The sequence below is a fragment of the Malurus melanocephalus genome, unplaced genomic scaffold (assembly GCF_030028575.1).
Source record: "Malurus melanocephalus ecotype Western Australia unplaced genomic scaffold, MMel_1.1 scaffold_111, whole genome shotgun sequence".
In the NCBI taxonomy this organism is placed as follows: Eukaryota; Metazoa; Chordata; class Aves; order Passeriformes; family Maluridae; genus Malurus; species Malurus melanocephalus.
In genome coordinates, this window is record NW_026623343.1 from 1,532,416 (window position 1) to 1,558,799 (window position 26,384).

Here is a 26,384-nt window from a genome sequence, read left to right on the forward strand (position 1 = left end):
WSAKSWKGYTSMKMRSMSYMYYWWSTMKKSYSKYSWWKAWTWYYTSSKRKGRKGSRKCMTYYYYMYCWKYKGKSRGCMWSYTSYWSYRKTKYWYCACYMYTMTSRWRRWAAAAAAAAATCTTCATATRTCYAGTCTAAATTKACTTTCTTTTAGTTTAAAACKATAACCCCTAGTCCTATCCCACTAGACCTTGYTAAAAAGCCTGYTCCCATCTTTCTTATAGGCTTTCTTATATAGAATTCTTCATTCTCTGAGTAATCTATGTATCAAATCCATATCCCTCCAATGCAGAGAGAAGGATGTTGTGGGGGACTGTGTCTTATTGGAGTCYAGACAGACAACATCTGTAGCTTATCCCTTATCTTATAGTTGTTGTCACTCCATCATTGAAGACCAGTAAGTTAGTCAGGTAAGGCTTGCATTTAGTGAAGCCTCTTTCTCACATAACCATCAGCAACTTTATTCTCGATATTTTCCGGAGTCTTACTGTTGTGTTTCTTCTTGCAACTTCTGACATTGCATGCCTCAGATTATGAAGCTGTATTAGTTTTAATAATGGGCAACTGGGACTGTGAGATTATTTTGGCTTTCAAGAAAGGAGGAAAAAATGTGAGCTGGAAAATTGACCTCACTGCATTCATTGTGCTTGCCCTCTTTTGAGGGCATCCCCTCTGGTCTAGCACAATACACACTTGTGCTACACCTTCCTGCTGGAGTGGGGTTTGGAGAACTGGAAAAACCTGCAGCCATCAGACATTGACAGCAATGAGCATCCAGACTGCAAGCAAAACATCAGTGGGTCTTGCTGAGGAGATGCAGTGTTTTTGATTAAAACTGTTCCTTTCCYTTAAAATGTTGAGTTTACATTTTAAAAGATCATTTGAAGCAGTCCCTGCTTGCTTATTTCACCTGAGCAGACTCATTCGTGTGATAGACTTTGTGAAAACTCTGGATGGGAATTTTTTTTACAAACATCTTTTTATATATTCTGCATAAACACAATGATTTCATTTCTATTGAAGGGTRAAATGCTGTACTGCTTAGCAGGAAGGATGTGTTTCTGGGTGTTTCTAACATGTATTCTCCTTTATTTCTTTGTGTGTCTTTAAAGAAGACTTCTAAGCCACTTACAAGACAAAAAACATGCTTAAGTTCTGTASTCTATTGGAGTTACGCAGAAATTCGTTACCACTCAACTGGTCTTGAGGTTTCCTGTTTGCAGTTGTTCTGAAATGTGAGATACAAGGTGCTGGCACGTATCTGCAGCTGTATTGGAGATTGGGATATCAGATATGTTGTGGTGCTGAGAGGCCAGCCTTGCCTAGCAGCTGTAAAGCATTTGGCTGCACAAACAAACCCAGGCCTCACCACTCTGTGCCTGTGAACAGGGGCAGCCCACACCAACTGTGCGAGGGGTGTGTGCAGGTAGCAAGGCCAGGTTAGTACAGCTCTGAATTGCTGCTTAATTAAGAGTGATCTTTCACTTGTTTTGGAGATATACCTSCCAGTTAACAAGAAGTATCTAAAAGCCCCATCCTTGCGTTGACTGAAGGAGAGGGGACTGTGGCAGGGCATGGGCCGAAGAGCCTCTGCTGCCATTAACTGTTGCACCAGCCTGGATCGCCCTCATCCTTTCATCTRTAATTATGCCTTTCTGGTTGGTTTTTTTTTTTAAACTTTTTCCCCCGAGTGACTCTAAAGGAAACAAAGTGTTTTTTGCACTTAAGAACAAATGTGCTGTTGCTGCCAGRAAAGCTCACGGCACCTGCTGAGCCTGCCTCTGGGTCACTCCTGCATTGTCACTGAGGCTATCCCTTAGCTGGTTGTTTAGTCTGTCCAGCTTGGGTAGATGGGTAGACATAAAATAGGATCCCAGAAAAAGTGGAAAAAAAATATTAGTGAATAGCTAAAACCTTAATAGCTTTGTGGATGTTTCTGATATCTTGGGGTGCATTTGAACATTAAAAGAGTTTTAATTTTTCTTATTACTTTTATATACCAGTTAATGACACAGAAAAAATGGATATCTCTGTAAAATAATTCCATAGTGTAGAAAAAAGTATTAAACTTCTTTTYCTGCATCATGTGCAGTCAACTTAATATTCTAATTCTGTACTTATACTTTTGCTAATATTTAAATTATTTCAATGCAGTTATAATACCTTTTTTATAGTTCTTGATGAGCTGAATTTTGCTTCTTTAATATTTTCAGTTTGCATTTCCAGATTTGAGCTTGTTGGTATAAGTTTTTCCTTTTCAAGGAAAGGACCAGGGAGAGAGGACAGAAAGTCTCTAGAGCTTTTTACCTCACTTATTTAACAGGTTATTTTTTTAACCAATACTTGTTTTGTAAATGCTAAATTATGAGAGTAGGTTGGCAATGATAATAAAACATTCCTCCTTTGCTATGGATGAAWTTATTTACATATTTGTTCACATTTATTTTTTACAGTTTCCACTCCACTTTTACAGTTTCCACTTATTGTTTTCAGTTTTAAAAACTGACCCCCTAAAGTACAGACAGCAGCATCTATTGATTGTGACTGTGTCTTCAGTTTGCACATCAAAGTAAATTAGTTAATAATTACTTGCACTTACTCAGCTATCACTTTTTGTTCTGTAATCAATGCATCCTAATGAGACCTAATAGTGAAATACTCCAAATTAATTGTCAAGCTTGTGCTAAAACTATTCAACTATAGTCAACTATTTTAGGCTGCCTGGGTGTGGGGGGCTTTTTTGCTCAGGTATTGGTTTGACACCTCAGAACTACATAGCTGGGTGATGAATGCTTGTTCACTACAGCTATTTGGTTAACTTCCTTTAAAAGAGAAAGAGAGTAGTCTTACAGTAATTTTTGATGCAGTGACCTCTTTCCAAAGAAATGTGTCTCTTGGGGTGGACTGACATACATTATATGAAGTATTAAAGTGTTAAACTCCAGAGGCAGTTAGACGAGGTGGCCTTTATGTGATCCATCTCTGTTTGCCCAAGCACCAGCACAYAGCCAAAGTAACAAAGCATGGAAAGGGTTTTACTGGTTTTAACAAAGGGCTGCGATTAGACATAATTTGGATCAGTTTGTTTGCTCTTTTTAAACCTCTGCATTTCGAGATTTCCTTGTAGCAGTCATTAGAAATATCTATCTTCCTTGGTTTAGGTGACTTTGGCCTTTGAATGAAGTAGATTATAATTTCCTGTTTTTTAACTCCACTGGCTTGGCTTGGCTCCACTGGGGGAAGCCAAAAGTATGCCCAAAAGGTGTATTCTTTTTCACAAGTGTTTAGTTGAATTCACATKTCTGGTTTTTTTTAATGCCTTCCGAGTTCTGTCTTTGTGTTTGGTGTTCTACTGATCCTCAATACCTAAGTGAAAGAATCCCAAATGCAAAGATTTGGTTTTTTTTTAAATTTTTCTATATGTCAAAACTATTCATCCAGGCTGATATAAGAAARCTAACCACACACCCACACATGCAACAAAGAAAAAAACTGTAGGTGAAAACAAAACTTCAAACTTCCTGAAACAGTAGGCAGGCTAACTGGAGATTGCATCACCATAAACAAGACTTAAAGCATACTTAAAGCATACTTCAGATGATGTGATCTGATAGAAGTTATTAATTCCAGAATACAGTTAACATATCCAGGTACTGTGAAATAGGTCCTGATGAATACAGACTTTCTTTGATTTATTTTCTGCAACTGTGTTACCTTAGAGGACCAAATATTGCCTATTTGCCATGGCTTATGAAAGATGAACCAGGTGAGCACCAGATAGCTGGCTGACTTGTCAGCAGCACATGCCCATCAAAACCCATTTTGATTTTTCTGAGTTTGGGGACAGGAGGAGAGGTTGGTCAGCCTTCAAATCTTAGAGAAAACTGTGATAGATTATTAGTTTTCCATTCTCATGTAATTAACTAAATATCCTACAGTAATTATATCTTATTTAATATTGTATAGCAGTCATATGTTTTATGTACATCAGTGTCATGTGAAAGCCTCTGTATCAATTTTGTCCCTTTCTTTCACTGTKTCTTAGGAAGACATCCAATTCCAGAACAGTCTATTATATCAATTGGCACTGACTATTATTAGAATTTTTGCTTGTTCCCTTGGTGAGGGATTAAATTTCAGACATTACTGTCAGTCATTTTTCAGTCATGTTCCTTTTTGCAAAACAAATTGTGAACAAGGAGAGCAACTGTTCCCTTTCTCACTGCATCTTTAAAGCTCAAACATACCTCCTCTTTGCACTATCTTAACTAACCCTGAYATAATTGTGAGCCTTCCTTTTGAGGGCAAGATAAAAGAACATACAACATTCTGCCCGCTGGACCAGGTCATTAAACTAGCCATAGTGTGAACTTATGTCAGTCTGTAGGAGAAGATTCTAGTTCAGGTGGCATGCTGATAAGGGACCTTTCCTATTTATCATTATTTATCATATTAGTCCTATATGGGGAAGGGGAAAGAGTGGGGGTTGAAATCCTAGCCTGGTAACAAGAGAATGAAATCTGTGTAACAATTCTATATACTTAAAATGACACCAGCTGGGTAAACCTTTCACATGAAGAACCACTAGYAGATTTACAAGCTTTTTGGAATAAACTTTCTCAAGTTCCTTTATGTTTAAGTTTCTATAATCTCAAATATTACTTGCATGGTTCAGTTTTAAGCATGGCTTGGAAATGGTATAGGTGTTTTTTTGTCTGTTAAGTTTTTTTTCCTGTCATTGCTAAGTTATTGGATTGTTGATAGTTTATTGAACATGTCCTTTTCCTTTCTGGACTTTCTTCTCATGAAGTTGTACAGAAGCTACAGTAGTAGATATTGCACCAATGTCAGCCTTTATCCTGTCATACGGTTAATGTTCCTACCCTGTCTGAAAAGCCTGTCAGTACAGCCATAACTGACCTAACTTAGGCTGAGKTTTTTTTTCATTGCCTTCTTGGCCAGGCAATTTTTCAGTTTTCCCCTCTCTCCCAAGGGTGATTTGTGTGTAGAAAAATTTTCCCGTGTGCTTCTKCAGTAGGGCAGCTGCCACTGAAGACAAGACTCCTAACAAAACCTAAACTGGAGAGAAGAAACAAGTGGCTGAGAATAGGTTATGTCAATCTAAATTGTGCTAGCATTAACATTTCAGCAGATACAGTGTTGGTAAATTAGCTTTGTAGGACTAATAACTGTGAAGGAATTGCTGTATTAACAAGAGTTGGAGTTGCGTATTGGTCATGTGGCTAATATAAGAATTACTTTTTGAAGGTCTGGGTTGTGGAGTTCTGTTTGCTCATTTAACAGTGTCATTTTCGATTGTGTTTGGTTTTTAAGGTTGGAAGTTGGACTGCCATAAAAGTAAATCAAATGTCCACCTGATATGGTAAGGTAAAAACCAGGTCGTGTGAAACAATATTGTCTGGAGGAAAGACTGTCGCATTTTATGCACTTAAGGTTCCTTGCGTATTTCAAAGCTTTTCACTGGTGCTTTCTGAACAGGGGTGGAATGTTGTTCTGTCCGGTAGGAGAAGACTTAGTATTTCAGTGCTAGGACTTCTGAGCCTTTTGAGAAGGAGCTTTCCAGAATGTTGTATGTTCTTAATAGTAATGGACTTGTTTTCTTGATGTGAAGGAATCTCATGCTGCCATCAAGATCTATGGGAACTGTGGTATGTTTTGTTTTGTAATCTGTAAGCAGTGCAGTAAAGAAATTTCATGCTTTCAGTCCGCGTCAGGTTTTTGTGGTACTCTCAAATGCTTCGGGAGGCTGTGTTACTGTTTTTTCCTTTCGTTTTCCCCCAAATCTAGTTATGTTGTCTGCTTATAATCTTTTATTTGGCACACAGCTGTGTTGCAGAAGGATTTCAAAACTATTAATTCTACATCCCCCCTTCTGGGAAACAAATGTATCCTTATTCACATACTAGCAAATCTTAGCTCTGCAGAGGTCAGGGGAAGAGCCATATTGTCCTTGATTGAGCCAGTCTAATAATGTAATCATAAGAAAATAATTTTAAGAACTTTAATGTATTTTCCCACATTAAAAACAAACAAAATCAAATAAGCAAACAAAAAACCCCAAAACAAAAAGCAAAATTCCCCCCCTTCCAAAAAAGAACAAACCTAAAACTAAAAAAATAAAACCACAACACAACTAAACTCTACACACATATATTCAGGTTTAAATGGACAGATGTTTAGCTGCAATTATATTATGCATTTTGACTAAATCCTGTTCCCAGTTGGGAAGGAAAGCTTGTACCACTAAACATTCAGTTAAACCTGAATGAAGCTGAAAGGGGTTATGTGTGAGCATGACACTTGAGAAACTTGACTTCACTATACCTGAATACTTCTGGCAAAATTGCATCATGCAAGGTGTCTGCTTGTGAAATGACATTGTTTCTGAGGCATAGTGGCAGTTTTACATGTCTACACTAACGGGAATTTAAGAAATCGAGTAGGTTTGAGCAACCCGTCCTGGTGAGTTTTAGAGAACAACAGTTGATATTGTCAGCCCTGGTAAATGGTCTTTTCCTGTGCTTCAGTCCTCASCCAACACTGTGGGGAAAGATTTGACAACTCTTACAATAGGAGTAATTGAATTTTTTTTTTCTCAGAGGTATAGGAAGAATTTAATGGTTTTCTACCAGTCACTAGCCAAATATTATTTCTGATGGGGGAAGGGGGGGTTATTACTAATATACTGTAATATTGATAGATCATTTTAACTTGCCTGTATTGTGAAAATAGCTTTTTTTTAGAATGGGAGCCTATGTAGTGCCAACATCAACTAACTGCATTGATGATGTCCTATTTCTTCATGTTCTCCATGTCCCCACGAGTAGTAAGAATTGACCATTTTACAATTGCTGAGATAAAATAAACCAATCTAAATTGGAGAGATAGATTATATTGATGACACCAGACTCCAGAACATGTTTGATTGCAGTCCCCTGTGGCTACATCAGCTTATCGACCTGTAAGCTCTCTGTCCATTTTATGTCAGTCAGAAAGCAGGGCAGTTTACTCGAGACTGAGGTCCAAAGCTCAGGGTCTTCTCTGTCATTGTCTGATGGGATTATTATTGAAGGGAAAAAAAAAAAGATGGGGAAAAAAAAAAAGATTGAATGGTTACTGACTTATTTCTTGTAAAACTGGCAGTTCCACTGCATAAGTCACATCCTGTCTGMACTGTAAGGGTTGTGCTTCTCAGTTCAGAGTGTCATAGCTCCTCTTGGGGACCTCAGCTATGCAAGTGCGTATTTGCATAATGTTTTAATTGTTGTATGTTCTTTCTGGTTTTTGATTGGAAACTGAGAACTTAAACCTGTTTATCTAAGTTTCATATTTTCAAAAATCATGTCTTGCCTTGGCTGTGAGGGGTGATGTTGCAGGTGCTTGCCAGAGCTTTGCTGTCAAATGGTTTAGAAACCATAGCTCAGCCCTATATGATGTTCTCCTGGAAACAAAWTTCATGATAAGAGGAGGCTCTTAATTTATAATAGGGTCTGCTAGTATGTTTTATGATTATATATTCAATAAGGAAAGCATTGAATTTTACTAGAGTAGATAAGATGAGTTGTCTGGCTTGCCGTTTTCACAGTTTGTACTGTAGCTAAAGGGGGAAGTGTGTGTGTTTACAGACTGCTGAAGGAACTCTTTTGGAATATAGGTGATATTTATATATAACTTACATGCAGAACAGATTTTCCAAATAAGGTTTGGKTTTTTTTTAATTACCTTTCTGTCACCTAACCTGTTAGGTATCAGTGAAGACAGAGTTGTGGACTTGCCGGACCTGGGCAACAAAGTCAAATGTTACAAAGATCTTTGGACATTAATAGCTTGAAGTACTTTTGCACCTTTTTCTACTAATCTGTAGTTAAAAGTAGATCTGCACCTTATATTTAAAAAATAAACCCCAAAACCTGCTTCATTGATTTTCAAATATGTCCTCACCTCCTACTTTCTCTGTCCTCCTCCACTTCCCTCTCCCCCAACCCCCACAGCAGCCATTGGAACATTTTCGTTGACTTCTCAGAATTTAGAAGGTAAAATCAACATGTTTTGGTTGGCATTATAATATATTTGAATGTCACTTGGTACTAGCATTGTGCTCACACACGATTGTGCTCCCTCGCATTGTTCCTGGTAATTGCTGGGATGCGTAGGAAAACGTAGGAAAACGTGGAGGCATGCAGCTGTCTTTGTGCAGCTGACAAATCGCTTTGAAAAAGATCATTRTTCTCACAGGTAAGTGAGAAAAAGACAACTTATTCAGTCTTAATGGAACTCTGGATATGTAGGGAAGAAATTAAATCCAGTGGGTGCTCTTTTCCACCCCGCTGACTAATGCCTGGTGCAGGACTGTGCTGAGCTGGGATCTTCCTGTGAACAAAGGGGGAGTGAAAACTCKTAAAGGCAGTTTTGTGCTGCCTGCACAAAACGGTGAACAAAGGCTTAAGACAGTACCTTTTTATTGATGACAGACTTCCCCACTGGGTTGCGTTACTACTTGAATTATTTCTTACCTTTCTATTAAAAAAGATGGACAACTTCATTTAAATGCAGAAAACTTGCATATGTGAAGTTAGTATGAGGATGCGAAACTAGTGTGGAAGGAAAATACATTTTTTGAATACTGCTATTTTATGTTTTTTCTCAGGTCAGAACTTGGAATGCTATGCATAGGATATGTTTATAATGTTGTATGCAAAAACATAATGGATTTTATAAATCAACCTCTGTTAATATGTATCCAGATAATATTTTATATACATTCTGAGGAACTGAATGTAATATGTTATGACTAGATTATACTGTCAATGTATTGTAATACTTTGGTGGCAGAAAAGCCAAGGAAGATTTTTGACTTCCCTTATTTTTAAAAGATGGTTTTCCTTGTATGGCATTCTCATTTTTCCCTACCCCRTTTCTTGCTTGTTTTAGAAGAATTCAAAGAAAAAAATGAGTAAAAATTATATGACATAATTTACTGAGGATAATGTTTTAACATTTTTTTTCAGAAGGACTCCATGAAAGATGACAGAAGAAGTTATTGTTATTGCAAAGTGGGATTACACTGCACAGCAGGACCAAGAACTTGACATCAAGAAAAATGAGCGTCTTTGGCTATTAGATGATTCTAAGACATGGTGGAGGGTAAGAAACGCGGCCAACAAAACGGGATATGTGCCATCAAATTATGTGGAGCGAAAAAACAGCTTGAAGAAAGGTTCTCTGGTTAAAAATCTGAAGGATACATTGGGTAAGTCCGTTTGTCTTTTGGAATAAATTAAGTAGACTTGATGAGTTTCAGGTTAGGAATGTAATGTGCACATAAGTATTCTTTTAACAGGCGTGTTTGGATTGTCTTTATCCTTAGTGTGAGGTGACATGGTGGGTGAATGATGGAGGGGAGGGAGAGACAGAAAGAGTGGGTGTAGGTGGAGAATCATCTGTAAAAATCTGAAACATATTTTCTTACATCACATCCAGAAGAAAAAGAGGTTATTTTCATTCCATTTTTTCAGAGGTTGTGTATTTTCAGTGGCTGTAAAACTGGGATTTAGATAGATATCACCTGCTGAAACCTCTCCATTCATGCCAAGTCCTCTTACTTGAAAGATGAAGAATATAAGCTGTCTTGATCAGCATAGGTATCATAGCCAAAGGTGTGTCCTAGCATCCGTACATGTTTATCTTTTCAGTGTTAACAGAGCTGCACGGTGCAGGGTCCTTCCCTTCACTTTGGTGGTGAACAGTGAAAAGATGTGAGAAAGGTGTGTGGTGTTTTCATGGCTGAGCCATCCCTAGTGTCACTTACCAGAGAGCATCCAGAGTGTAAAGTACCTCTATGCTCTTTTACATCCTGTGACAGTGAGAARCTGCCTAAGGCATAACCTAACTCATAGACTGATCTACTGTCCTCTACATCCACCCAAAAGAGCCAGTGCTTAAGAATAGTCTCTTTTAATAGTTTAGGTGCTGTGAACTCCTTACTGTAATGAAACATGTATATGCTGTGCACCATGTATCTGTACAATTGTTTTTACCTTTTCTGAATTAGAGTCCTCAGCTAAACTATAGTCTTTAAGCCTTGCCTGTCTTGCTGTACAGTAATTTCCCATTCAGAACAAGCAGAGCACGTGTCCTTCCTTAGAGGATCCATTGTTCTGAGAGGCCATCAAAAATGCACTCCTTTTTTTTAAACAAAGGCTTGCAAATTGCAAGACCAATGCTTCATCTAGTGAAACAACTCTTGAAAGTTTTGCTTCACCCAGCAAARCAAGTTCTTAAGTTCTCTTTATACAAATATGTCTAATGTGTCATTATGCCAGCCTCTCCAAGGATCACAAGAAAATTCTCATTAAAAATACCTCCTAACCCAGAACAGTTGGGAATGGTGGTCATGAKTATTGCTTCTGAAACCAAATATGTTTCCAGCTTTGATCTTGAAGCTGCTGCCAAAATATCAGGTACTGAACTTAAAAGAAAAAAACCAACAAAGTGTAATTTATTAGTCTGTCAGTAATTAATAATGGGTCTTGTGAAATCTCAGGAGAGAAACAGCAGACTCAATAGCTGCTTCCAGTGACGTACCTGGACCCGCCTTCCGTACGTGTGTCGTTCCAGCAAATGGTTGTTCCCATGGAGATCCACTTTTCCCTGCCTCTTCCTTAACAGGTTCCATTTCCTAGTGTTAAAAAATAATTCATGTGAAAGCATTATTATCATGCAAATGATGTCATGTGTTGTGTATGTGATTACCTATACCTATCTGCCACTCTTGTGCTTATCCATGGTAATTACCCATGCTTGATTTATRCTTCCATATTCAATAAATGTGAAAAGTGCCAGCCATAGTTCAATTTGCAGCAGACCCCACAGGAGCCATAACTATTAAATTAATAGTTCCCCTCGTTTGCTGTTGAAGGTGCATCATCTGAATAGTTGTTCCTCTTTGGCAGTTTGTGTTCTAATGGAACTTTATGCCACCAGTTAGGTTGGTGTCTTGTACACAAAACCCAAAGTACACCAGGAAAGTTTACTACCTTTTTGAAGTTGCCTTTATCAGGAAAACTTYTAATCTTATCAGAGAGTGAAGTCATGCCTGTTTGATGCTAAAACCTAATTTTCCCAGAACTGTTGACTGTCAYTAATTATATCTCAACTCTTAAATASTTTATTAATAGAGTCCTATCAGTTTTACTGTTTTATGGTTTAGGGCTGGTGGAAGGTTAATGGACGTGTGGGCACCTATAATAGGCAGCTTGATGCTTTAAAATATCAGCCCATTTTTAGCAGTGTCCTAAGGCTTCTTGAATTTCCATTATATTTTATAATTTTTTGAAAAGTACATAAAATAAAATGCATTCAGAGAGAGCTCTCCTAAATATATTGAGTGCTTATTAAAATGGTGAACTCTTGTTTAGCATATAGTCATTAAATTAGTTACTTGTAGACTGAAAAGCAGCTCACCCAAAATCTCAAATGACCCCCTGTAATTTCTGAAGAGATATTTTTGAATCATCCTATGCCTTTTTGCAAAACAACAGCCTTTTCTACACCATTCACATTGTCTTTGYCTTTTTAAGGGTTTACTCTATTCTACTGTATCTTCCTTGAATCCTGACGTTAGGGAATTTTTCCATAACTTTTAACTTTCCTTAAATTACTTGGAGAAACTTCKAGTCTTGTAATTCTTCTAATGATGGATGTCTGGTTTTGTCATTTTTCTGTTTGATATAYGTTACTTGTGTCTTCTCAAATCTCTTGAGTGAAGTCTAATAGATACTTAGCTACAATGGGCTAGTTTAATCATGGAAATATAGTTTTATAATATATTATAGGCCACCTATTAAGTATTTTAAATGATTCATCTTCTCATTCCCTTTTTTGTCTTAACTGAGTGATACTGCAAATAAAATGTTAATGGTAATTTGGCCATTTCAAATTGCTGTCTTCTGTTTGCTCATAATGARTGAAATCTGGTAATTATTACTATTCTTAAGGCAAAAGCCAGCTTCCAGGCCTGTGATTAAAATTTCATCTTCATTYATTATAATGAAGTTTAAAATAGTTTTCTTTTACAGTATTTCTTTTKTGGGTAGGGTATTTTTTATACATTTTGAATAAGTCTTAGTAAGCAAGAGACCTCCAACATGCATCTTTTAAACTGTAATTTTCTGTAATATAATTCTTCCCATGTGCTGGGGGTGGAAAGGAATTCCCATATCCACTTGGTTGGAGTGGGTGTTTGCCAGCACCACCCCCAGAGCTGCCTCTGAGTGCAACTCCACGGGTTTCCCCTTCTGCAGCAAAGATGATCTATGCCTGCTGGCTCATCTCTGTCACGCCGAACAGAAACCTTATCTGAAGGAAGCCAGAATAATTGAGAAGTCAGTTGTTTGTGTACTCAGAATAAAACTTCTGCATTTTTTCCATCTCTTTGCAAGTAATTTTCCTGGCAGCAGCACAGCTCCCCAGGCAGCAGCATGCCATGAGTGACTGAAGCATGTGATCCAGCAGCAGGATGCCTTTTTCATGGGAATCCATGATTTTCTTAATGTTGTGTGTACTGCTTTTGCTTCACAACCAGCAATGCATACAGGGTTTTCTTACAGGTTTCTGCTCTTGTTCCCTTTAATGAACAACCCCATAAGAAACCTTGAGGATGTTTCTATTCTGCTCTTGGCAGGGGTTTTTGAGCAGATGCCCTAAAAAAAAAAAAAAAAAAAAAGGTTTAATAAAAGGTGTATTGAAAGAGAGATTGGACACCAAGAATACAGGAAAGGTGTTTGCATATCTGTAGGAACAACAGAAACAGATGAGTTTTGGTGATAATAGCAAGTAACAGTAACCTTGATAACACTTCACAGAGATGTTTGAGTTKCATGAGAGACGTTTTAAAAGGCTCCTTTATTAAGCCTCCGTAAGTCTGCAAAACTTTTCAGTAACTTTTTAGTTTTAATTCACTCAGATTTGCCAGATTTGGAAAGTGAGAGTTGCCAAGTGAGGTGTATTGTACAGAAACGAGTCCTTGCTTGCATCAGTGTTCCTAGCACGTTATTGCAGAAGTGTTGTGAGTGTCCAGGAGTATTTCCTGTGTTTGTCAGCCCCTGTGGTGTGTGCCTACAAGGGTCAGTCTGTAGACTGTGCAGCAGTCCTGGAATGCCATATATACTGTTGCTTCCAGGAATCAACAGTTTTATATTTCTCCCTTCGCCCCAGCTATTTTTATTAGATGGGTTTTTTTCAAATTTATAACTTCATATTTTCCCACGTAAGAGTTACTTAGTACCTCTTTCTCGGTATTCTTTTGGAAATTAACTGGGAAGTTAGCCCTTTTTTCATTGCAGAGTCACTGCCTAGTAAGAAGCAGAAATGAGGAATTGGWCATTCTTTAGTGCAATATTTTCTTGACCATGGAAATCTGTTCCTCTTTACTGTTGGTTAAGAGGCTTGGTGTAGTTCCTTCTTACATAAAATTATTTCAACTCRTATCTGAGCTATTACTGTCATAGTCCTGTATCACATGGTTATGAAATCTCATTCTCCAATTAAGTTATCAACATTCAGGTTCTGGTGTGTGTGTTATTGGCCTTTATTTTTTTGYTTGTTTGTTTTGATTTTGAGGATTTTTTTTTTCTTTTAAAAATATCTTAGTGATCCAGTTTTGGTGGTTCTGATGTGGTATGTGTAGTAGATTTAGTTGTACAAGGTGRTATTTTGATATTCATCAGATTGCTTCTAAATGTTGCTTTAAATATTGAAATTTGATTACTGAAGTAATTCACTAGTGAAAATTACTTATGTGACTCTAACGTTGTGGTTTTTAACTGAGTGTTTTCCTGTTCTTTYAGACTAGTTTTTAAAAGTGCAGTCATAAGAAGTATGCACACTATTTCTGCCACAGTCATAGCACTAAACTGAGTGTTTTTTGCTTGATGAATTTATGTTTGTTTGTCAGTGACGTGCCTGAGCCACATGACCTGCAAGATCACAGAAAACACATTAAATTCGTAATATGACCAAGTACCAGTTTGAAAATATTTCTGTTAGTTCTTAATTAGTTWTTTCCAATTCTAGTCTTCTCTGGACACCATAAGGATGTAAAATTTGTTACAAAATGAAAGAATGGCGGAAACAAAAAAAAATACAGTATCACTGTATAATAACTACACTGTTGTATAGCATAGCCTCTTAAGCCTTATACAGCTTATGTTAATAAAAACAGGACCACAAGACAAACAAGTTATTTTAATCTCTTTAGAACCTCAAACTCCTGATGGTTTTGACCTTCCTTGTCCCAGACCTATAAGGAATGCTAGTCTTTCCATTCAAAAACCAGGGTTTAATATGTGACTTCCTAAAGTMTATAGGTAGTTGTTAAATTATTTATTGCATATAAAAATTCCTAAGAACAAATTATATGAAGTTTRYATGTYGCCAGTCATCTCTGAAATTAGCAGTAAAATCAATCCCCTTATAGACATTCACCAAAAAATAAAAGTTTTTTTCCTGTGTCCCTTACTATTGCTTTGAAGCTTTCTAACTTGTCAGAAAATGTGGTMATGACAGTAGTGGCATGTCTGTTGGAGGATTGGATGAGGGTAATTCATCTCTATGTACACTTTAAAGGAGTCAGTATTCAGGAATTTAAGTTAAAATTTMGGGAGAGGAAGTAATGGAGATGTTYATATGYAGCAAAAATTCTTGCTCAATTTCCTAGAATCCTAGAATAGCGCATTTCATGGTTGAATGTGTTCAACAAAAGCACTTTCTCTGCTGTGCTTTATCCTGCTTTGTAGCTGCGTTGCTCAAAGTAAGTGTATTTGTTTATGAGACTGTGTGGCAACAGTGGTGACTCTTCAGCAGAGATTAAATTGAGGAACATGGTTTTGTGGTAGTGAGGGAAGTGATGGGAACTCCTTTTAGGTGTGGTGTCTTTAGTTTCGGGGAAAAAACGCTGGAACAATTGCTTTTCTTCCATATTTACAGTAATAATAGATCATTGTGGTTATGTAGATTGCTGAGAAAGGAGAAATGGGAGATGTTCACAGTGATTTCAAACACAAAGAGATTTCTTCCATTCCTGTCTAGAGCATGTAAAGTTACGAACTGGCAGTGCTGAGCCACTGGAGTGACAGCAGATGATTTTATAATAAGTAATTCAAATGTTTTGCTGCTTTCTGGAAATATATCAGCCTTACAATCAGTATTAAAACCTAGACTTAGTTAAAGTAGCCATTTGCATTTTATTGATGATCTTTGAAGATGTGGGCACATACTCAAAAGCAGTAGTTTTGCATATGGAAAATGACATAAGATACTGACGACACGATAGGGTCTGCTTTCTCACTGTTAATTAGATACATAATGGCAAAAAATACATTAATTTTGAATTAACATTACTATTATGTGTTAAAATATTTATCTAGAATGTGAAACCAATTCTCAAATTTATGGTTTTGGGCCTATCATGCATCCACAAATATTTAAGTGTRTCAACTGTGTCCACTGAAAATAACACTAAAGGAATCCAAGTTTCTGCTTCGTGGAACCGAAATCAGACTTTCTAAAAAATACTGTGTTGTAATTCCTAAAGAAACATCTGTTTGAGAAGGAAAAAATSTGAAGTCACAGAGCAGACTAATGCAAAACAAACAAACAAAACCACAACAAAAAACCCCAATGAATATGAAACACAAACTACATGCCTTTTAAGGAGCTGAAATAAAGAATTTTTGGTGMATATTCTGGAGAACTCAAGGTACAGAATAATGCTTCTTTTATTGCTTGATAAAGAGTTTCTCTGCTGGATGTATGCACCACGCCCTTTATCTCCTTCAAAGTGAAAAGGCAAAACCAGCTGTGAATGCAGAACCTGAAGCTTGTTGCAATGCTAGCTTGTAATGGTTCAGAAGTCTGCTTTTTTCAGTTCACAATTGCATGTATTGTATTGTGCTGAAGTTTTGTCTTCATTGGGGTAGATTATTTGTTGGAGTAGRCAATTTAAAGGATGTGCTGCTTCAAGAATTTAAAACAAATATATAAAGCAAACCATGATGTGTGCTACCTTTTAGCAGATTTCTGTTCTGTGGCGGTTGCAGTAACACTTTGCAAGGCTGAAGGTATAAAGAAATCCTCCTATTTTTAGTCTATATTGAGTGAGAAAATTAATTCCTTGTATTGTATTAGAAGTTGTATCTAATAGGAATACTTTTCACTCCCTTTTCTGTGGAGAACKTGTATGTGTGCTCGGAGGTACATTGACATTTACAGATTGAAGAATKAGCTTTTATTTTATTCATAATTATGTGTGAAAAGATAAAAGGATCACCTTAACTCAGTGTGGCTGTGTGTACTGATGTCTTTGGTATTATTTCCCTCAATTGTCACCTTGGAGGACCCTTGGCCCCTCTCTGAGCCAGTTATATTTCAATCTGTAATGTCTGGCCTTAAAGCAATCCCAAAAATTAGCTCCCAAGGTAGTTTCACAGCTCACTATTAAAGAGAGTCGCTCCATTGCCAGTAGCTCTTCCTACAGCCTGTTTCAGCTGTGGAGGCAGAGTCTTTTACTTTCTTAGTGTTAAAAGTTTGTGTGTGAACTCTCAGCTCTTTTGATGTTTCATTTTTTACRTAGAATAAAATACTTTAAGCATTCTGCTAATTATCTCCTCTTCTGAACCACTGAAAATAGAGTATGTTTTTTTCCAAGTACTGTCTTGTACTGGATTCGTTGCATTTTGTTCTCTTCTGCCTTCCTTTCCCTCAGATTCCTGGGAGARCTGAAGTTGGCTGAGGCAGCAGAACTGGGGCYGCAGTGTGGGTCACTGCATTGCACMTGTCTGCCTGGGCTGGGATTTTTCTGTGAGCAAATATTTATGGGGGTACATGTATTTGTGTGCTCTGCATATTGTGCTCCTCTTTGGCTTCGTGTCCTAGCACTGAAGGTGGTAGCAGASAGAGGAAACAGATGACAGTATCTGAGGTACTGGAGATACTGTGTACCTTGTTTGGTGTGCAGAGCTGGGTCACCATTCTAAAGATCAGGCTAAGGTAACTGACAAAAATCAATAGCCTGTGTATATACTCTCAGAGACATCATTTCCCAAGGAATTCCAGTCTCTCAAAGGATGAGAGATTTTTCAGTACAGAAGTGACAGTGGCTGTSCTTTCTTCCACATTAGAATTATTGGCGAATTCTTTTCCTTCAAATGTGGCTATTTCCTTCAATATATAACCCTAAATAATTATTTCAGGATTACTGGACRGATCTCTTTTCTTTTTTATTTTGTGGCCTTGAGCTGTCTTGATGTKTAATCTTCCAGGATATGTTGAAGTATTAATTTGTTTCTTTTTCTCTTCATGTTTTCACTTGGATTCCATTGCTTACTGTTTCTCACGTTTTTGGAAGACCTGAACAATAGGTGGCATGTTCTCATACCATGTAAACAGAATTTGTAAATTAGTGTTCACAACAAAAGAAGTTGGCTTRGTCTTAGAATGTGTAAGGGAAGGTTTCTTTCAATTTTCTGAGTCCCAAAAGTGCTTTGTTTTGTGAGGTCTGTCCATAAAGCAGGAATTGAGATGCGKGCAGTGTATGCAGACATAAGGCACAAAGCTGCTATGCAGGAGAGAATGCTCACCTCTGTTGTTTTAAGGGGAAGAGTTCCAGCACAGAGGGCATTTTTGAGAGTTGCTTCAGTGGTGAACGTGATTGTTTACTGACAGATATTTCAGTGGTCTCAGCAAGTGCATTTGGATGGACACCTCTCTTGTCAGCTTGCCCAGGTGGATGTTTAGGGGTGCTCTTTCTAATAAATGACTATTTGTAGCTGTATTTTGCACTAGAAAATGGATTTAGAACTTAGGCTGGAGACTGTCTAAATTGTATGCAATCGTTGCCATCACTCCTGTTTGCAGTCTTCGGGATTTTGTAAATATAAGAAAATGGAAAGTGAAAGAAAAAAGAAAGGGAAATTGTATTTTGATGTAGTGAAAATGTCTTTCTTCTGGTATATGGGCTCTACCAATTTACTAACCAACCTGCAAGATATTTTTTTTAATTGTTCATTCAGGAAATTGTTCTCCAGAACAGGAGATAAATTTATTACTCACCGAGTTTAAATCAACAGAAGAAATTGTTCTGGTTTGTGTGTGTAGTGGGGTTTTGTCTTTTGGCTGTGAGGACYAAACCTCAGAGGAGACAGGCTGTTTTGTTAAGTGAGCCATTTCATCCTGTTACTTCCCCTTCAGAGACAGAGAGGCCTGGTGTTGTGTATKTAATTGCCAATAACCTGAGAGCCCTTGATTAACGAAGCTGTGTGCATTGCAATTCAGAGAAGTTAGTACAGAAAAGACAGGATTTAGTTTGCTTTCCCCTGCCAAAGAGGAGCTTACAGGAAAACTGTGGCAGGCTTTGAAGGTTTTTTTTGAGGTTTCTAAAGAAAATTGCAATAAACATCTTGTGTTTTTCTTGTAACGCATACTTAGTGTTCGAAAACACTAGTGTAGCATAAGATGRGCATTCTGGCCTTGTGGTAGAATTACTAAGGCTCTACATCATGCTTGGTGTTGGTATGGGTCAGCTGGAGTAAAACACAGTAAGCTCAAAGAGTAGATGACAGTTGTACTTTCAGGAGGGACTGTCTTGAGCTTTTGGATGCTGAGATGCCACCCTTTGTCAGTATTTGTATCGTTGTTTTCTAACGCATTTCTTTGAGTTGAGGGGCTGTATAATTGCTGCTTTGTAGTTTTTATGTTCAGAGTTGGGCTTGGTGATGCAAACTTCAAACTGTATCTGTAACATCTGTTACTCTCAATTTGCTCTCAATTCTGTACCTGAAAAGCAAATATGAGCATACAAGAAGTGAAAAGACCCAAGTTAGAACCTATAGTCACACGTCTAAAATAGAATGATTCCATTTTGATTATTTGGCAGGATCTTTAAATTAGAGGGTTGTCATTTTGCATYCAGGTTAGTCTACTTTGTACTTACTGTATTTTTTTTCAATTTCTTTTTAATTGAGCAGGTTTGTGTTAGGAAGTAGAATTTGTTCCCTGAGCTGTCCTCTGTACCTCTTCTACTTCATATAMATGTGAGATAGCTAAATATAAATCATCCTTCCATAAAGTGCTAGAGTAGGAGAGGGAACATAAGCTATTTTATCCTTTCTGAGGGACAGGAGTATGTATTGAGGTAGACAGCTTGGAGCATCTCATGCATATTAGTGATTTCTTTGTCAATATCTTGTGTTAGTATATGTGAAGGAGATGTAAAACWGTACAGCTTTCCTTTTCTCCACCAAGGGAACAGAAAGCAATGGGAAGTCCTACAAGGCTGCTGCACCTTCTCCCCACRCTTCATAAGTGTGTTCTTAAAATTGTAGTTATGCTTTAAATTTATTGGAATTCTGGTTATATTCTCTTATCAGGACACCCTACAGAATCAATACAGCATCATTTATAAGAATACAAATGCGGTGGAAATATTTCTATTTGTATTTGAAAACAGAGMCTATATTTAAAGCAAACAAGCTTCAATTTAAATATGTAGGGTAATTGGAATGGTAGGTCTTGAGAAACCCCACCCATTTTCTATGCTGTCTACTTTAGACCAAGACAGCCATTTTCCTATTGTATAGAGGATTTAAAATTCCAAGGCCATTTAAATYTGCCTAACGAGACTTCTACTTCATTTTGCCACTGGGATGAGAACATACATGAGGCAGTTTATGGAGGCCTGTCTCTGTCTGCATRTGAACCTATATGACATCTTTACAATTTTAACCTCTTGTTCGAAAATACTCTGGGTACGAGAAACTGAGTATCTGATACTGGAATTTGAGTGTACCTTTCCCAGTAACAGATAAGCATGTGTAGCACGGTGTAAATGATGATTAATGCAGTAGTTGTTTATAATACAGTTRTTGAGTTGATTTCTTTTCAGAAGCCTCCAGACTGAATGAATAGTGTTTGATGCATGGAAAACTTTGACACTACTTTTTCCTGTATTTGAAAAACAGTGATAAAACAGCCTGGTTGTCGAAATGTCAGAGTTTCTCTTTGACATTTAGAGAAAAGTTTCCATTTTCTGATTTGTTCTATTGTGGCTTTTTTTGATATTGAGCTTCTTAGAGAAGATACAAAAAGTCATTAATTSAGCTGTAATGCTTCATTTCTGTATCACAAATGCAGTTGAAGTTTTCTGGTATTTATAACAGTGTCCTTTAAAGAGTGCTGTTGATGGATACATTGCTTCTAAAACATGTGAATCTTGGCCTTTGAACATTTTTTTGGAAACTGGACATGTAGCTGGAGGGGGAGAAGAAGGAGTGGGAGGTTGAAACCTGAAAACGTGCAGAAATGTTTGGGGTTTTTTTCTGTGTAACAGAAGAAACTTAGTCTGCTGAATTCCTTAGTAATAAAGAAGCAAAGACAAATTAATTTGAAATTATAAAGGTAATAATAAATAACATAAAACTAAATTAATGTCTGATYTGAATATTCCAGCTGTCAAGAAGTTGTGTTTATCTCTGTACTGAGTTGCGTTATGATGGGTTTTTTCTGAAGAATTTTCCTGAAAATTTAATTGCTTCTTTCTTTAAACAATTTTAGTTTRAAACAGGCACTGTACACTTTGCTTCCTTATTAACTGTATGCATTAATATGCAATAGAATTCATTGTTGTGGTATTCAGAGACTAATAATTTATTTCTTAAATAAAAAAGGATCATTGTTTTTAACTGCATCTGTATSAAGTCAGATGGAATTGCAATTTTGTTAGAATACACAAAAAAATAACGTTAACTATCTGAAATAAAAATTGGTTAAAATGTTGAATAAATATTACTTCTAAATAAAAATTAGTTTTGAGAAATTTGCTTGTTTCTGCTGCATCTTACAGAAAACACTTTATTAGTAAATGGAATGAAAAATTCTGGTTGCCTTGTCTTTGAAGATTTTTAGAACAAGGAGGGTTGTTCTGTAAAATTTGATTTAATGTTTGGGGGCACTAAAACATACCTCCATTTCAGCTGAAATTTGTTTCTTAACTTTTTTTATAACTATCTGAAATTAGCGGAATTTGTTTTTTTTCTAGGTATTTATATTGGGAGTTYTCCTAGTTCATTTCTTTGACTTCCWCAGATTGACAGCCTCRAACTTGTTTATCATGAATCTTTCAGCTTTTTTAATGGAAGTCGTTGTTTTAAAATACAGTAATAAGATTATATTTTTCAGCATTCTGGAGTGCTTTGTTTCAGTTTSAATTGTAATGGGATTACTTTTAAAGAACAAAACCCATTATTATAAAAAACTGATGAAAATTTAAATATTTTTATTAAAAATGTACTGTACTCATGCTTCTTGTGTGGATTTTGTGATTTTTGGGGTTCTTTGGGTTTTTTAAATAACCATAAAGCAAGTAGTACTCTTAAAAACATTTTATTCTAGAGGGAGGGTACCTAAATTAAAATGCATTAAAGTTTGTATGAAAAGTTTTACAAGTAATTGCCTTGTTGCTTTGGGTTTTTTGTTGAGGTTTGATTATGGTGTTTTTTTTTTTTTATAGTTCTGAGGGTAATGGTCAGTAAAAAAAAAATTAAGCTACTGGATAATTCCTGTTTCCGATGAAAGATCCTTTCTAAAATTCTTTTTTTCCATAAATTTTCAAATGTTCATGTTAGGTTTAAAACCCATACTTTGACGGCCTGTGTGAGTGTTGCGAGTGTACATGTGTCCTTTCCAGCTCTGATGTCAGTTGCTGTATTTTGGCTAGGTGATACAGCATAATTTAGTTTTTTAATTGAGAAAAAGATTGTTGCATTTGTAAATAGACTGTGAAAGAGAGTACCTGTTGGTATKTGATGCACCATTAATTCAAGATATCTCTTTGATGACTCTTATCTTGCTCAAGTTACTTTTTCTGCAAATTTACARTTTTGTAGTAATATATAATAACTGATGGAAAACTAATTTCAAACATAAAAGGTTGAATACATGATAGGAAAATTAGCTCTGACTTGTTATGGTAAAAACTCTATTAAGATATGTAAATACAGCAATAGATGAAAATGTACAAATAGTTGGCTTCCTAATTTGCCATGGGGAGAACTAACAACTTTACTCAGCAGCATTCATTTTTATATTTCCAGCTGCCTATTTAGACTTAAAATTGGCTTCTCCAACGTTGATACAGGATATTTGAAGAACAATGTTTTATAGAACTCTAGTCCCTTAAAGAGGAAGTAGTTTTCAAAACTCAGTTGTGTTGAGACATTTTTGTTGGTTTTGCAGTGTATTCTATAGATTAAAGGTCACTTTTGGAGGAGGGTGTCCTTCCCTAACTGTTCTTGATACTTGAGTAAGAAGTTACTGTAGGATTCTTAAGGAGTTGTATTATTGTATTTAGTGGTATGGTCTTTTTCATTGAATACTGAATTGAGGAATTCTGTTTTGGAAATTTGGTGTTGCACTTATGATTCATTTCTCAAAGCAATAGTTTTCTTGTACTGCAACATTTTTCTGAAAAGGTGGTTTAGTTTGTTTTTGTCCTGTGATTTTGATTTGATGTGCAGGTAAGCTGCAAAAACTATTTTTGCTCATCATTTATGTATTAAATTTATGTGTGAAAATCAGAGAAGGTTTTAGAAAAGGTAGATGGGGAGAATTCAGATGACACTAGCCAGCAATTTCTCAGGAATTGCCATTTTGTATTGAGTAACCTGTTTTGTGTACAGGAGATTGAAGAATGGAAAATTCAGTAATATCAAATTGACTTCAGAAAAAGTCAGGTATCAAATCAACTTAAAATTCCTTTAAAAAAGAAATGCAAYTCAAGTTAATCTACGTATGAGATTTTACAAATTTAGGGAACAGTCTTGGAAGGGGATGCTTGAGAATTTGAGTGCAAATACCTTTAGTGTTTGGTTAATATTAAGCGGAACTTAAAAACCGTGAGTATGGGTAAGCCTGCAGAGATGTTCTTTCATCTCTGGCGATGATCAAATGCAGTTAAAATACAAACTGTGGTCACTTCTCAGCTTCAGACAGGAACATGGAAAGACTCGCCAAATAAAACTTTGTAAAATTGGGAAGTTGTCTGTTTTGTAATTAGGCTTTTTCTAGCAAAGGTAGTATGGAATATTAAACCATGGTTAGCAAATGGAATACAAATTTTTACTAATGGCAAAAAAAAAAAAATCCCTTTCTATGCAGGTGTTATATATGTGTTTAATAAAGTATGTTTTAAGATAACATTTTAAATGCAGTTAAACGTTTTATCCTGTGAAGCAATCTTCATAGAGATTGTAGCTCTGCAGCTTTGTTTCAGTGYCTTCAACAAAGACAGAAGAGAGAGAGAAATCTGTTTGTTTTTAGCAGGAGAAGGCTGGGCAGTGCTGTCTGATAGGTGGCCAAGCTTTGGTCCAGGAGTATGGCCAGCATGGCAGGAGACACATGTAAGGGGAGGGGAGCTGGCACTGTCTCAGCATCGGGCCAAAGAAGATAAACCAGAAGAAAATTCCACCACTTTGAGCTTTGAGCGCTTTGAGGCTTGGGGGAGCTCAAGACATTTCCTAGGGAAGTCTAAGGAGGATGAGGTGGGAAGGCTGTAAGCGCGATGGGGMGAGGGAATCAGAGGTGCAAGCTCAAGGACCTTGTAGGTACAATGGGAAGGCTGTCTCAGGGACAAACTGGTAATGAAGGGGTGTTTGCACAATGGAAATTTAAATGACAGGAAGCAARTTCATAGGAAACTGGTCTTCAGCCTGCTGCTCAAAAAACAAGCTATTCTTTAGAGCCRCAGCTGAGCTAGGAAAGGAAGACAGCACGTACTGATGAGACAGGCACGTTTCTGAGTTTCCCTAGGACTAACCTTGGGGCCAGAGGATTTCTTTCACTGCAGAGAGGAGGATTTGCAGTGGGTCCCTTCTCTGGAAATGATGCTAACCAGTTGATTCTCTTTTTTTKGTCTCAATAATATTTCCTAAAAATCATACCCGCTCACATCACTTGGTAAARTATTTATAAGAGGAAAAATTAACTAATTAACTGTGGGTTACTTGTAAATTGTGAATAGTGTTACTTCCTATGAATCACAGTAGCAAGACACACTTTCTTCTGCTGTTTTGCAATACTTCCTTCCACCATTTTCCTCACTTGAAAGCTAATCTCTTGCTTTCAATTACTCCTTACAACAATTATTTGTGTTACAAAGGATTATGACTTCAGGTGAACTGTAACCAGTGCATCAGGATAGGAAAAGCACAGTTCTATTTCATTCGTGATAGGTTTTCATTAGAAGAAAGACAATAAAAAGTGCCAAAATTAAGACTACAATCGYAAGTATATTTCTATGTGTACCTCCCAAAGTTCTTGAATGTTTTGTTTTCCATGAAATTCTTTATATGTGTTTCATTCCATTGAGACCTAAAAATAGAGATCCCCTTACAAATAGTAGTAAGTGAACATTTCTGTTAGTAGTAAGTAATGGTAGTGTTTACTCTTCTAGAGATGACTCATGTAGWTTGTGCTTTTTTTAATGTAGTTGTGTTTTTTGTTTAGATGCATATACAAATTTTATAATTGTCTTAACTTTATTCTTGCTTAGCTGTGACAAGCCATCCTACTAAATTATATTTTTAGACTTGTTTCCTGAGGAAATGAAGCTTACACTAGTCATGCTGTCACAGTCAGCTGTCATCATCCGTCCATCTGTCCATCCTTGATAACTCAGCCAATTTTAGGCAAACTTGACAGACTGGCTGAGATAAACTAACTAGTTTTCTCCAAGTCTCTGCCTGGGAGGGTCACTGCTGGCATCCCTCACTGGAGGAGAAGCCAGAGCAACCCCAGCTGTCTGCTCAGTCCAGGCAGAGCTGAAAAGCAGTGGAGCACTGGGCATCGTGCTTGGCTGGCCAGCCCAACAAAGGTAGGGAGGAGGGCAGCACCAAGGTGCTTTGGAGTATGGAGTATGCCTTGAAGGCATTTTGGWGAKGGCTGTGGGAAGCTGGAGATMTGAGAAGGACCTGGGGATGTGAAATCAGTCATATGGTAGGGAGATTTATTGTGAATCTTGCAGGACATGAGGGAGGCAGAGGAGGAATAGCTCAGCAGGAGGAGAAAAAAGAGAAAAACAGGAACAGATTTCCTTCATTCTGCTCATGGAACAACTTGTTTCCTCTTCAGTCATGGATGCAGTTRTGAGTGTTGCAACATCACATAAAAAATGGCTGTTGAATAATGTGGTGCCCTTGGCTGTGCTTGACTGCAGATGGGTCTTTGCATAGTTTGTTACTTTGGTCAAACCAACTGGAAAGTCTTTGGTGCACATTGCTGCTATTGCAAAAGGTTAATTATTACCATGCTATCAGCCTTAAAAAGTTTGTTCATTTGAAAAGTTAAGCTTAAACTAAAGAACTCCAATTGCTTTTATTGATAAAAACTAGAAACTTTACTATGTGTTTTTGTTTTATTTTCCCAAATTTGTGRTGATTTGTGTTTAATGGGGAGGATAGGAGGGAACATTTAAAATATCAGATGCACCTTTGGAAGGTTTGTGAAAAAATATGGAATTTATGAAAGTCCAAGTGAAAGAAGGTGCTTGAATGATAACTTTTTCCTAAAGTTTTAGATACCTTTATCAGATTCCAAAGGGATTTTTTGAGAAATTTTGGGGTGTTACCTGTTTGTCAACAATTTTTTCTCTAGGTACTTCAGTTTATGGCACTTTCTTGTCACACTACATCCTCATCTCTCACAGTTATTTCTGTGCTCTGAGTGTCAGCTAGATAGGCCAGCTACTTCATCATCTACTGCTTTTTTTTTTATGTTATTAGTTCTTCTGCTGTAATTCCAAGAAGTATACTGCATATCTTCATTAGTGAGCAGATAAAAGCCTAAATTTTTAATCTGGAATGTTCAGTCTCAGTGAAGTGCTTTATGTAGAGTGAATCTATTGAAATACAGTTGCTTGTTTTCCATGAAGTTATAACAAGTAATTTCCCCCCTTTCTTAACAGAACGACCCTTAAGTTGTGGTTGTTTATATTACTGTAATTTAATGCTCATTAGTTCTGAGACATCCTTGTCTTTTTGGTTAAAAATGGTCTCTAAACTGATGAAAATTTCCAGTCTTGGCAGAGATTAGAGTCTGACCAGCTTCTGATTAGTGCTCGCTTGTACACTCTTTTCCTGCGATTGTCTCCCCTAGTACAATAAGCTGCCCTCCCTCATTTTGCCTGAAAGTGCAGCCACTGGATCTYGGCTGGAATGATGTAGTTAGAATGACATTAGGATGTAGCAGGCTCCAGCAGGAAACAAGGCACTGCTGGGGAAGGTCAGGAAACACTTTAGGATCATCAGAATTTTCTG

General features: G+C 37.0%; 1 protein-coding gene across 4 annotated transcripts in view; it reads left to right on the forward strand.

Moving 5' to 3' along the window:
• NCK2 (NCK adaptor protein 2) overlaps positions 1–26,384 on the forward strand; it is an 84,374-nt gene that overhangs the window by 44,441 nt on the left and 13,549 nt on the right. For 3 of the 4 annotated variants that reach the window (XM_057369475.1, XM_057369477.1, XM_057369476.1), the window contains exon 3: positions 9,030–9,271. In XM_057369475.1, the coding sequence (XP_057225458.1) occupies positions 9,046–9,271 (226 nt within the window). In that variant the 5' untranslated portion in view covers positions 9,030–9,045. The remainder of the gene's footprint in view (positions 1–9,029; positions 9,272–26,384) is intronic. The other variant, XM_057369478.1, reaches the window with a different exon arrangement.